The sequence below is a fragment of the Paecilomyces variotii genome (assembly GCF_004022145.1).
Source record: "Paecilomyces variotii strain CBS 101075 chromosome Unknown C8Q69scaffold_7, whole genome shotgun sequence".
Lineage (NCBI taxonomy): Eukaryota > Fungi > Ascomycota > Eurotiomycetes > Eurotiales > Thermoascaceae > Paecilomyces > Paecilomyces variotii.
Window position 1 is genome coordinate 722,284 of NW_021167146.1, and position 12,228 is coordinate 734,511.

A 12,228-nucleotide genomic window follows, 5' to 3' on the forward strand; every position below is an offset into this window, starting at 1 on the left:
TTCAGAACAGCCTGATGTCCCCTAGGCATCCTCACAAATCTAGAATGAGAAAACAATCACCTGATTCCAAAACGCTCCCTGCTTCCTTATCCGCCTTCTCTCTTGCCTTGGATCCACATTGTGAATCGACAAATTAGCCGCGCTCAAATCAAGCGAATCATCTTCAAACGGCAAATCCGTAAAATCGGCCATACTTACGCAGAACGACGCACATATCTACCGAAGAGGCATCATCGTACGTAGTTTCGGGCGCGTGTTGCCATTCTGATCGTCCTTGATGAAGAGGTCGATGCTATATGCAGGTTTATACGGTCGAAAGGCGAATCGATTCTACTCCCAAACTCTCCTGAGAAATTGAAAAAAAAGGGGCGAGCAAGTTAGATTTAGATTTTGGAGTCGGGCTTGTGGTATGTATGTATATCGTTCTTCCTTTTTGCGATTGGGAAGTGTAGATGGAGAGTTGAAAACTAATAGGGCAGGAATATTTGATAATACTAGTCGATTAACTAGGTATAATGTATATACGTAGTTCCATAATAATAACCGGCGATTTTACCTACCAAAAGCTAATTACCTCTTTAGGAAAAGGTACACCGCTCCCGTATCTATGGTACTCTAGGAGTCCCAGATCCGTGGATATTGTTATTTTTGAACTATATAGATACTGTAAGTGTATACGTCCTCTTTCTCTCTTACATCTACCCAAGATCTGCCCCTAAATCTAAATTCGACAGTAACATCCAAACTTCGAAATCAAGCCAACTCGTTTTCCTGCTCGGTTAACACAATGACATCATTAGCGCCAACGACCGCCAAGACAAAAACAACTTGGACTGAACTGGACTGACATACCACGAAAGCAGATCGACATTACTTAGCCTAACTATCTAGTCTCTGTTCCTACCAAGATTCCAGGATGGACTCGATGGAGGTCGCTCCCTGCTATCTATGATATAATGCCATCGAGTCTTTATACGATAGCTAAGACGCAAGCCACTCCCATAGCGATGATCTCCAAATACTCTGTCGAGCTATATGCGACGATGACGGTTCGTACTGTGGCGAGTCTCTGGCTGTAACTACCAACTCTATGTCATGTTCCTAGTTGATGGGGGTCTGGACTCGCTGGTGATTTGTTTTATTTTAGCCCTCGCGCAAGACATGGTTACTTACATAGGATTTTGTTCTGGAAGCGTGGGTAGGTATGATCGATAGGAGGGGTTGATAGGGCAGGTACAGTAGGGTATTATATCATCTTTTTCAAGGATCGGCGCGGTGCGATTACATAGAAGGCTGTATATGGAGGGTTGGGAGGGTTTATATAACCTCGTGTTTGGGGAAGGGTTTTTGATGATTTAGTATTTATTTAATCTTCTACTAAGATAACTACTTACAATATTGTACAATAAACCGATCCTTTTTATCGTATAACAAGAGTTACTCTTATACTCTACGATATTTTCTGAAAAGACACAAAGACTTTTTTACTTCAACTACCGAACAAACGAACACTTTCCCCTCTACTACACAATACAAATCAAAATGTTCAGAACCCACCACAACACAACCACCCAACGCAACACCCGTCCTACATTCTGGACGCGACTCAAAGGCCCAAATGCCCGCACCCGCACATACAAGACCGAAGAAACAACCTACAACACAGGCCATCGACACCATGGAACCGGCTACGGAGGGACGACGACAACAAGCAAAACTGCCCCTCCACGAACAACTGGAGCGGGTATGACGACTCATCACCATCATCATCGGCGTCGACCGAGTATTGGCGATAGAGTCTCTGGAGCGATGTTGAAATTAAAAGGGAGTTTGACGAAGAGGCCTGGTGTTAAGGTATGGGGGTTTTTTTTCCCACCTCCTAATATGTTTTTTTTTTTGATATGGATGATTAGAGAAGATTAACATATCTGGTGTGTTTAGGCTGCTGGGACGCGGAGGATGCGCGGGACTGATGGTAGAGGGAGTCGGAATCGATATGCGTATTAGGTATGGCTAAAGAGGTTGGAGGATGAGTTTGGTAATGTACCTATGATGAAGATAAAAGATATGAAGGATCGAGTTGCATGAATGGGTGATGCGGGGCGGTTTCTATGTATTATGTATGTATGGTATTTCTGTGCTATATTTGAGCTATGCTGTCTCAGAAAAAGAATATGACCATTTGTATACCATGTTCAGAAATGACTGTCGCACTTGAAAAAACTTCCGCTATTCACTTAACCAAACTCTTCACATATGCCTCGAAATCACCCCACTCAATCCCCAACCCCTTCGTCTCAATCCCCCTCTCAAACACATTCCCGCCCGTCTTCTCCAACAACGAAATAATCGGCGTCGACGCATCCGGCTCAACATGCTCAATCGTCAACTTCTTACCCGCAGCTTCCTCGATCCACTGCGCGAGCTGGTTGCCCGAGGCCCAGGCACTGGTCAGCACAACCCACGAGTCCTTATATGTCTCTGGGGGAGCCTTGAGCGTCTGCGCGATGGCGCGGCCGATATCATGTCTGAAGACAAAGGGGTATTCCGTCGTGCCTTTACCGACCACTTTGAGTGTAGAGGTTGATAAGTCAATTTTAGTCATTAATGGGACGACCGTTTCGAAGAAGCCGTTTATGAACGCTGTCCAGCCTGTAGTTATATAATGCATAAATGCATATTGATTAGTGAAAACGTGTTCATAGATTTGATCCCAGTGACATAGGGCTATAGTATAACTAACCGTCGACGAAACCAGCCTCTTGCACTGCTTTGAGAGAATTCTCCTTCGGCGTCAAGTAATCGACATGCTGACCGCGATGATCCATCCCAAATTCGCTTGGAATGAATCGTCTGACACCATCGGCTTTGGCGCGCGTGATCAAGGGGATCTGATCCGCCCAGCCGGAGGGGCCTGATCGTATCGCAAATAGGTCAGTCAGGATAAATGAAATAGAAATCGAAGTGGAATTAGAATAGCGGACGTACCGACAGTGGATACAATGGCATCGAATCCAACTAGGGAAGTCTCAGGTGTAATTTGTTGTGTTTGGACGCCGGCAATAGTTTGCGGCTATATAGAAGGGAGTTAGTATTGATAGGAACAGGTTACTTAGTTATAAGAAGATATGTGAAGTTTCTGAATATGCCATCCCATACCGAAGCGCTCCGCGAGAACGGGATAACCTCAAAACCCTCTTCGACCAGGGCGCGGGTTACTGATGAGAGTCAATATCCGCAATAAAACTATTAGATCAGATAATAAGTACAGACCTTCCTTTCCCAATAGGCCGGTAGCGCCAAATACCCCGATCTTCTTGTAGGTCATAACTACCGTTGTGCTCTGATGAGACTTGGTCTTTCGAGTATTGATTAGTATGGGACAGGTTTATTGAACCTGGGCGCCCTGCGAGATTACGAACCGTGTTTTAGAGAGAAAGAATAGGTAAGAAAGATGATCTCGGGATGCGTTCGCTTAGGAGCATGAGTATTTGCTAGTGATCGTTGGCCCTGCGTCCTGTGATAAGCAAGACATCAGTCCGTATCAATGTGGGGCTGGTGGGGTTGGTTGCTAAGCTTGAGTTAAAGGCATTGTTTACTCTTGTAGTCGCTTCTCGTCATTACAAAACCTCAATTAATATATTATGGAAGGGAGTGGAAGGGAGTAAAAAACTGGTGGACAACTTCATAATACAAAATGACGATCAATAGATCCTCTGTAGAAAGAATACCAACCTTCTAGAACTGTTCGGGGCCGGAGGTTCAAGCTAGATACATCCAAAGAGCAAGATCTCTGTTTCAATCAACCAAAAAGATTCCGAGCGGGCTCTTAAGAAAACAATTCCGCTTTGGCTTCCGTCGATGGAAACTATCCGGGTATTTGCTTCGATAAAAGCAGAAATGAACCATCTGCAGATGTAATAGAGTGATTGTATTCAGTCTGTATCGGAAACCACTAAAAACCTAGTTCTTCAAACCTCTCTGCGTATCTCAGTCCCTGATGCTTTTCTTTTGAGAGGATTCACGTAGACATCCTCACTAATGTCCTTCGATTGATGCTTGTCCAAAACCTTCAGGCTTCTTAGACCTTGCTCCAGAGCGTTCAGTTTCTCGCTTAGGCGCGAGCGCTCTGCAGACGATTCATCACTCTCTCCTGCTAGTCTTCCCACGTCAGCGTTCTGCAGGCGGGATACAGTCTCTGGCGAAAAGAGACATGGGAGCTTCTGGATGAGACATCTCTCTACGGCAAGAACGCTGATGTTGTCGATGAACTTTTCCAAGGCAACCTGCTCCCAGTTAATATTCGCTTATATGATACCATAGAATGAATAAAGATTACCTTGTAGTGAGCTTCCATGTAATCGATGGCTATAGAACTAGCATATCTCTCCATGTCGGTTTCACCGATCTCAACAAGGCTGTCCAACATGCCTTTGGGGTCCACATAGATCGTCATCTGTCGAGATGAGTTGTCCAAATTAGTGACGTGGAGGAACTCCCGGAGGAATTTTGCGATCTCTTCCTTGCGCCGAGAAGCCTGGGCTCTTTGCACATTATCAGTGAGATAGCGGTTGTACGTGATCGGATGACTAGAATGGTGCGGAGCAAGAAGTTCGTTGATTTTGCCTTGAAGATCACTATTCAAAACTTCCATTCCCGGGCGAATGATTTCCCTGAAGATTCTGTTAGAGGTTTCCTCGACTGCTATGTGCTGTAGCAGCTCGTCGATAGTAGCATAGACAGATTTAACGACACTAGTGGTCAGCCCATCCACCAGCCGTTTCCATGGCCTGCATTGATCACTAAAAAGTTCACCAACGATCAGGGGATTGAATGTACCAGGAAGCTCCCGACCCCTGCTTCGTCTCATCAGGATTTTGACCTCGTCGATAAATTGCGAACGCGAAATCTGGTTTTCTCCATTGCCATCAGCTTCCCCCACAATTCTCTTTGACTTCCCGTGCTTGTGCATATTCTCTTCAAAATCTGAAAGCATGTTTGAAATCACAGCACGTAGGCGCCTCTTATATCCGACAGCCGTCATGGCACTCCCAAAGAAGGAGTCAGTATAAGTGCCATCGATAGAGTCTTTCATGAGACTGGAGAAATCCTGACTCATGCGGCCAAGGTACTGACGCTGCTCTTCAGTTGTGTTTGGAGAGTCACCCAGCCTCCCAAGCTTGTCTTTGCACTCCTGGATGCCCATTTCAATATCCTTGAAAAGAGTAGGCAGCTGAAGGAGAATCTGGTTTTTCAGGACGTTGCTCAGCCGTGACTTGAGAGATACAACGCCCACCTGGGACGGTTGCAACGAGGTCCAGATATCAGTAGCGAAGAATTGTGCTTCTGCCTCATCTCTTTTAGCCGCTGTAGCATCTCTCATGCCATAGCGTCTACTCTTCAAGACGTGCCATCCAAGATGGAACCTGATATATTTGTTGTTTTGTGCAAGTTGGATGTACGACATTTCACTTTCTGAACCCATGTCTAACGTGTCTCGTATTATGATCAGGCCGAGTGTCCGCGTACCTGCTGGGTCTAGCTTTCGAGTGCACTTTGTAACCTGCTGGAGTGCAAAGTCACTTTTGGCGGAGACAACAGCGAGGATGATGCTTCGCGGCCGCTCCATGTATTCCCAAACCAGATCCTTGACTGTCTTTGCATCTTCCTCAGACTGCTCTTTGTTACCGGATTCGAACAATCCAGGAAGATCCACCACGGTCAAATGGGGCTGGGTAGGTCCTGAGATCTCGAAGCGAAGGATATCAGTACTGAAAGATCTGTTATCAGTTGTTAAGCCTATGACTTTCTGGGCCTCCTGTACGACTTCCCCGAGGTTTAGAGTTTCTGGGCTTATGCTGGGACTGAACTTCTGAAGCGTTTCTTTCTCGCCTTCTGAACGAGCGTGGTCTGGTATTATGGAAACCCTAATACGAGGGACAGGGTAACGACGTAGAATCAGCTCTGTTGCGAATCGCGTACATAGGTTGTCTTTGGTGGTGAAGGACATGCCTGAGATGGCCTCAAGCACGGTGCTCTTTCCTGAAGATTGGTCACTACAGACAACGATCTCAGGTAAATCGACATATCGACTGATTCCATGAGATCTCAGGTTGTCGATGATATCAAGGAGCTCGCGATGATCTTTCCACTGGAGTGCGACTGTCGCCATTGTGGACGGACGAGGGGGCAAAAGGTTGCTTTGAGAATATAAGTTGAGAGAAGGCTAGAGAGAAGAAGTTGGGAGTAAAAGAAAGTTGAGATAGAAGAAGTGAGATAGAAGTGATAGGATAAAAGAAGTTAATTAGAAGAAGTGAAAGAGTGAGATATATAGGTAAAAGCAAGAGAAAGAGAGAGAATAAAAGGGGTGAAGTGAATAATTTGGGCACTTAAGTACCATGTGAGAATAAGAGCTTAACTGGAGGAAGACCTGAAACTTATGTGAATTTAATAAATAATTCAAGTTAAGTGAACAGTAATTAGTATACATACAATAAAGAGCTATAAGTTACTTACAACAAAACTACAGCAGGCACAGATTATAATATCTAGGTATATCCTTATATAGCGAGAGCAGTTCTTGGGTGTTGCCTAAGAATCCTAGTCTTTTGCTCCTAGCGCAGTAGTTTAGCTCCTAGAATACTCCTTAGGAGTTAGGGTGTAACATTATTTTCAGGCAAATAGTTAGGAGTTTAAATCTAAATAATAGGGTTAGGTACTGCTAGATTTCTATTAACAAACCTTATAGCTAATAAAGATATAAAGTATTCCTAAGGGCTAGCTATTTAAGGCCGAACTATAGACCCTAAAATATAGTTACTTACCTAGGAGGCTAGTTAAACATTATTAGGCATTGAGATAATACCTTAATAGGTGAGGGTAATATAATGTCTATGTCCTTATATAGCGAGAGCGGTCCTTAGGTATTGCTTAAGAATTAGGCCTAGTCTTTTACTTCTGGCGCAGCGGTTTAGCTCCTAGAATACTCCCTAGAAGTTAGGCCGTGACACTAATTCTCCTTTTCCTTTCTTATTATAGATTACTAGTCAATTAAAATTGTAGAAAAGAGAAGCTCTTAAATATTATAAAATCTAAAGGGATTAATCTACTATTAGAATAGCTAAGCTATATTTTAGATTAAATAAGGACTTCTAAGTATATTCACTTCAATTAAGAGATATCTACTGGAGTTATTCTACATTTTAATTGCACTGCTTGAGGATACAAGGCACTACAGGTCTCTCGTATATAAGCCACTACTGACCCTAGTACATTGGGACAACTAGATAATATAATTTAGGAAAGAAAAGCGTATAAAAGTAATAGTCAGTACTTGTTACATTACATATTGCTCGTCTACAGTTACTTCTTATAGAATCAAATAGTGAATTTCAGAAAGGAGGCCACACAAAAGAATAATCATACAAAAATTATCAAAACAAATTAGAGAGAGCAGATAGACCGATGAAGTAATACTTCTGTGACTAGTTATTTCATCAAAACACAAGAATCATATCAGAAAACTTGTCTGGACATAAGGGTAAGTAAAGACAGTGATTACACTGATAACCAAAAAATAAACGTAAAAGAGGAGTTGAGAGTTAATTATAGGTAATCAGCGCCAATCTAGTCATATCGTTTAAATCCTCCAATAGTGCAGGTATAGTCGTAGTTACTGTCCTTGATCTCGAACCCGGCCTGCTTAAATTCCTAGTTTATATCAGCATCTCTTCCCTTGACGCAATAGATAAAAGATGTCTTAAAGGATATACTTACCGCTGTCTTCCTGATTGACCCTCTCTGTGGCGTCCCATTGCTTCCATTGCTTACAAGTCTCTTTTACTGCATCGAGCCTTTCGGGACCCAGTGCTTTCTGGATATCGCCAGTACGCTCCAGGATCTGGAAAGCCAATCCGCTACTGGCATGCCAGGCGATATGGCAGTGAAGCAGCCAGACACCGGGATTATCGCTTTTGAACGCAAGAGCAAGCCAACCCTCGGCGGGAAGAAGCGCCACGTCCCGGCGTGGAGGGTTGTGGTACGAGAAGTTAAAGGGATCACTTTTTTCGTTGTAAGTCCCATTTCCGGCTCCTAGTACAGCAAAATCATGCCCGTGGAGGTGAATTGGGTGGGCCAATCTGACAGTCGCTCTATCCGGAGGCGAAGGGACGCCAGCGATGTTTCCGGAGGCGGTTATGATAATGTATACTGGTGGAGGTTAGCTACGATCACGGTGGACAATTTGTCCCATTGAAGGATTAACTGTAATTAAGAAAAAGAAGGTACATACTCCACTCGTCCTTAAAGTCATATTTCTCAACATCGTAGTCGGGGTTGAATGTCCTATTGCGGACGTCCAGCAAGGTCGGGTCGGCAAAGTCGAGCCTATGAACAAAATAATCAGAGACTGTAATAAATATTCACGAACCGAAATATAGCATCCTTACCACATGGACTTTTCTCCAATGGCCCATCTGGTTGCGTTTCGAGAGAAAACAGTCCCGACCTCGTATGTGCTGTCGATCACATTGTTTGCAGGATTTGTCCCAACCTCCCACCTGACAACAGGCTTCAGTTTCTCGGGAGGCTCGTCTTGACAAGCAAATGTAAGACCTGACTGAATGGAAGTGGTCGGCTTTGTATTAGGAGCCCCCTGATAACGAAGGATCCCTGTTCGGTCATCTGGGATGGTTCCGTTCCCACTGCAGTTTGAGACCGGAGTTGTACGCATCCAATAGCTTCCTGCAGTTTGGTTTGCGTCTATGATGACAGAGTATCTTTGCCCTATTGAAACGAGTGTTAATGATTCATGCTGCTCGGATCAATGCATTATTACATACCAATTCCAATCGAAATGGAGTTTGTCCAATACGGTTCGATCGGAACGAAGTCGGTTGTGATGACCTGGAGAGGATGGTCGTCGATAGAAAAGACAAAATGCATGTCCGTACTACCAGAGTTAGGCTGTTCATATGCATACATAATCTGCTGCTCACATACCTTGCGTTAATAAGGTGCAATAGCACTTTCTTACCAGATTCAATGACTCTTGTAAAGATGGAACCGGAATGTATCCCTGATAGGACATGTCAGGAATGACAAAAGGAAGTTATGATATCTAGCTATACTCACCGATTCCTCCTAGTAGTACAGCGTCCGACAATGGCGGAGGGGTTGGCCCTAGTTCTGTGTGGAAAGCAGAAAATGCGTTTGCGTTGAACCAGTCTGCCATCATGATGGGGTCCAATTCAACATCCCAGTTTGCACTGGTAGGTCCGTGAATCAGAAGTGGTCCTATCGCTTTGTTAGCTATGATAACTAGCTTAGTTTCTATGTTTCTTACCTGCCACTCCGTTAGGGTATTGGAGAGAGTAGTGACTGCGAGAATTAGAAATTTAGCAAATCAACAACATCAAGGGTTCTCACCTATGATACCAGCTGTGGCCTGGATACTGTCAGTGCATATACCCCCCGATTTAGTTCGGTAACTTACCATATTGAGTAGCCTTGAACTTATAGGTATATGTCCTGTTTCCTGCTATCGGACATTGGGTGATACCTAGCAATATTAGAATATAGACCTAGATTTTTTTTGCAGCCTCATACCGTTCACTCCATCTGCATCATTCGTGTGGAGTTGACGAACACCTATGAGTCTTATCAGCGCGAGATTGTAATCAGATAACCCAAAGTCTCGGAGCATATTTTCAAGGTCCGACGGTGCTGCGATATACATACCGTGCCAGTGTATCGTCGTTCCGTTTTCAACCAGTTTGTCTGTGACATGCACAACTGTCGCATCTCTGTAAGTGCTCTGCAATGCCAGTGGTGGTAGCCGGTACTTACCGATATCATCTCCCCAGCAAGCCTCTTATTTCAAGTCAGCATGTGTAGGCTAGAAATTTGAAGAGCCTCTTACCAATCAAGGGCCCCGGATAACTGTGGCACAGAGTCAGTAAAGCTTTAAGACGGATCAACTCTCATACTTACGTTCCGTTTATCAGTTGCGATAACTTGGGAGTTCCATCAGGACTGATCGTTTTTTCAGATACCTCGAGCCAGTACTGAGAGTTGTCAGCTTTTCCCAATCAACAGATGTGAAAAAGGGAGACATGGACGTACTTCTCTAGTGACACCCTGGGGCCATTTTGCTTCATAGTCTGTTGTAATATCATACTCACTGAAGACAGGTTGCTTGGAATGAGTCTCGCGAAGCCAACAGTTTCTAGAGTCAGGGCCGTTGCACATCTCCCATCCTTTGAGAGAAGGGTAATGGCATGTTATTTGAGATTCCCTCTGAGGGACATTGCCGACGACACCGTTCCCAAGTTGCGGACTAAAGCTGACACCGGATGACGGTACGTTTATAGGAAGGGGCTGCTGGTTGAGGAGACCGCCATTATTCCCACTGAAGGGTAGAATCTGCACAACGACATTGACGATATAGTTAATGAAACCCATGATGTGGGTGTTGGACCATAGACCTCGAGAAACAAAAGATGCCTTCGGGCTTGGCTCAGGAATGAGCAGATTTGAGCAGATATGGAGTGTTAAAATACCTTTCACGTAACTATAACCCTATAGAGGGCAGCTGAGCTGCTTGCCTGATACATTGCAGATCTGATAGACGCTGACGACGGCGATCACCCTGTAAGATTCCATTTTACAGGGGACATACAGCCGTGGCGTCTTGAGACGAAGACGATACCTCGAGGTCTGGACTACTCCCTGTCCTATCATCTGAAGCCTGGAGCCAGGCGCAGGGCTGAGGCGTAGTAATAGTCAGCTACTATAGCCTTGATAACAGTTTGATCCACAAGTGAGACCTAGCCGCACGGGTAGTATAAGAATATACCTGGGATTATAAAAGAATAACGTCGTAGATAAATTGATGATGATCAAGATATAGCCGCTTCTTAAAATATGAACCCTGCAAGCACATGACTAGAGACTGATGGAAAGGCAGTTAGAGATACGATATAGGGACTGCCCAAGATTTGGGGTACCCGCGAGATAGGCTCCCGAGAGTATGGTAACCGGTCAAGCATCAGGCCAGCTATGCAGGGGTTGAGATGAGCTGAATCTCGCTGAGGCTCATATTGGTGTCGCCACAACGGTGTTAATGAAGAGTTTAATACAGACATACAGTAACGGTACTTTCTTGACGAACAGTCGTGATCTAGTGTATGTTATTCAAGAGATGATACAGTATATCTGAAGGAGCCTCCTACCAAGCATGTACATTTCCCCGGATCCCATAGGCTACTTGAAGTAACAATCTCGATTGTTAAAGTACACCGTAGACATTCCAGGCAGACTAGGCCACCCGACAAGGCTTTTACCTGACTGAGTTTGCCCGAGTACGTGCACGGCTTACCCGAGGATAAACCGCCCAATATGTTGAAACCTATCACCTACTGGACCAGAGGATCCTGGAGAGACTATAGATATGATCGGCAAAACGAGATGAATACAATTGCCGAATAGAATCTCATCTCCTATCATAAGGTATTGACTGACAAGTGCGTTTCATGCGTTTGATGGGACGCTGACAGGTAAACTTGACTGCGGCTGAGACACCCTGCACTGGGAAGTCGCCTGGGTACTGTATAGGGCTGAGTTAGAGTTCCGATCTCAAATCCGCGATGGGCTGTTATTGAGGCTTATCAATCACATGGCATCAGCTCGTCTCGGACTATTGCTGACTTCGCTGGGGGCCTTAGATCTGTTGCTTATCCGAACGGAAATCACAGGCACCAGTAGCTCGATGAGTTGACCTCCCGAGTGCCCCGATGACGTTCCAGTACTTGTTTCAAACGTTGATGGAATATCCATGATTGGCTTGTCAGCTTGAGACTGCAATAAAGAGTATTAGGCAATATTCGCCATAGAGCTCATCAACACTGTAGCCTATGTCGTTGCTTCTTAGGCTCTACCTAGATGAAAACCTCAGCCCGCTTTTGACGCATGCACATGAAGTGGTTTCAGAAGCCCAGGGAAGTTGTCGTATCGTGTTAAGAATATCAGGTTGTTACTGGTCACTTAACCTTTTGACAACGACCTGATTCCTGTTTCCACGAACGGCTACTTAGACGTCCATTTGAATTTTGATTTCGTATGTTGAATAATGTGATGTCAAATAGGTAGGAAGACCAGAAGCATGTTTCGAATTAGACCACGTTGCAGAACCATCGTGATCAGGCGTCCTATCATTTGGCCAACCTCTAG

At 44.6% G+C, this 12,228-nt stretch overlaps 4 protein-coding genes across 4 annotated transcripts; 1 reads left to right on the forward strand and 3 right to left on the reverse strand.

Annotated features, from left to right (window-relative positions):
- The first annotated feature begins 1,368 nt into the window (after positions 1–1,368).
- Positions 1,369–2,111, forward strand: C8Q69DRAFT_499287 (hypothetical protein). Its single transcript, XM_028632320.1, has 2 exons — positions 1,369–1,854; positions 1,942–2,111. The coding sequence occupies exons 1-2, from the start codon at positions 1,543–1,545 to the stop codon at positions 2,005–2,007; spliced, it is 378 nt and encodes a 125-aa protein (XP_028484174.1). The 5' UTR covers positions 1,369–1,542; the 3' UTR covers positions 2,008–2,111.
- C8Q69DRAFT_296223 (hypothetical protein) lies at positions 2,079–3,498 on the reverse strand. Its single transcript, XM_028627090.1, has 5 exons — positions 3,274–3,498; positions 3,160–3,218; positions 2,989–3,073; positions 2,744–2,914; positions 2,079–2,652 (listed from the first exon to the last, which is right to left on the reverse strand). The coding sequence occupies exons 1-5, from the start codon at positions 3,326–3,328 to the stop codon at positions 2,234–2,236; spliced, it is 789 nt and encodes a 262-aa protein (XP_028484175.1). The 5' UTR covers positions 3,329–3,498; the 3' UTR covers positions 2,079–2,233.
- A 12-nt stretch (positions 3,499–3,510) lies between these two features.
- On the reverse strand, positions 3,511–6,172 carry C8Q69DRAFT_419235 (P-loop containing nucleoside triphosphate hydrolase protein; the record flags this gene model as incomplete). The annotated part of the gene is made up of 3 exons (XM_028628371.1): positions 3,511–3,517; positions 3,600–4,286; positions 4,340–6,172. The coding sequence occupies 2 exons, from the start codon at positions 6,170–6,172 to the stop codon at positions 3,972–3,974; spliced, it is 2,148 nt and encodes a 715-aa protein (XP_028484176.1). The 3' UTR covers positions 3,511–3,517; positions 3,600–3,971.
- A 1,179-nt stretch (positions 6,173–7,351) lies between these two features.
- On the reverse strand, positions 7,352–10,461 carry C8Q69DRAFT_521917 (multicopper oxidase-domain-containing protein; the record flags this gene model as incomplete). The annotated part of the gene is made up of 16 exons (XM_028633528.1): positions 7,352–7,710; positions 7,777–8,208; positions 8,291–8,385; positions 8,448–8,760; positions 8,841–8,950; positions 9,001–9,076; positions 9,133–9,294; positions 9,344–9,378; positions 9,427–9,445; positions 9,494–9,559; positions 9,607–9,648; positions 9,739–9,792; positions 9,847–9,870; positions 9,920–9,939; positions 9,991–10,064; positions 10,123–10,461. 16 exons carry the CDS (start codon positions 10,459–10,461, stop codon positions 7,703–7,705), a joined length of 1,869 nt encoding a protein of 622 aa, XP_028484177.1. The 3' UTR covers positions 7,352–7,702.
- Positions 10,462–12,228: the final 1,767 nt, after the last annotated feature.

Coding starts and splice junctions, on each gene's coding strand:
- C8Q69DRAFT_296223 (XM_028627090.1), bottom strand. CDS start 3,328: ATGACCTACAAGAAGATCGGGGTATTTGGCGCTACCGGCCTATTGGGA. Junction 3,074..3,159: donor CGTTCTCGCGGAGCGCTTCG/GTATGGGATGGC, acceptor CCTTCTATATAG/CCGCAAACTATTGCCGGCGT. Junction 2,915..2,988: donor TGCCATTGTATCCACTGTCG/GTACGTCCGCTA, acceptor CGATACGATCAG/GCCCCTCCGGCTGGGCGGAT.
- C8Q69DRAFT_499287 (XM_028632320.1), top strand. CDS start 1,543: ATGTTCAGAACCCACCACAACACAACCACCCAACGCAACACCCGTCCT. Junction 1,855..1,941: donor CGAAGAGGCCTGGTGTTAAG/GTATGGGGGTTT, acceptor TGGTGTGTTTAG/GCTGCTGGGACGCGGAGGAT.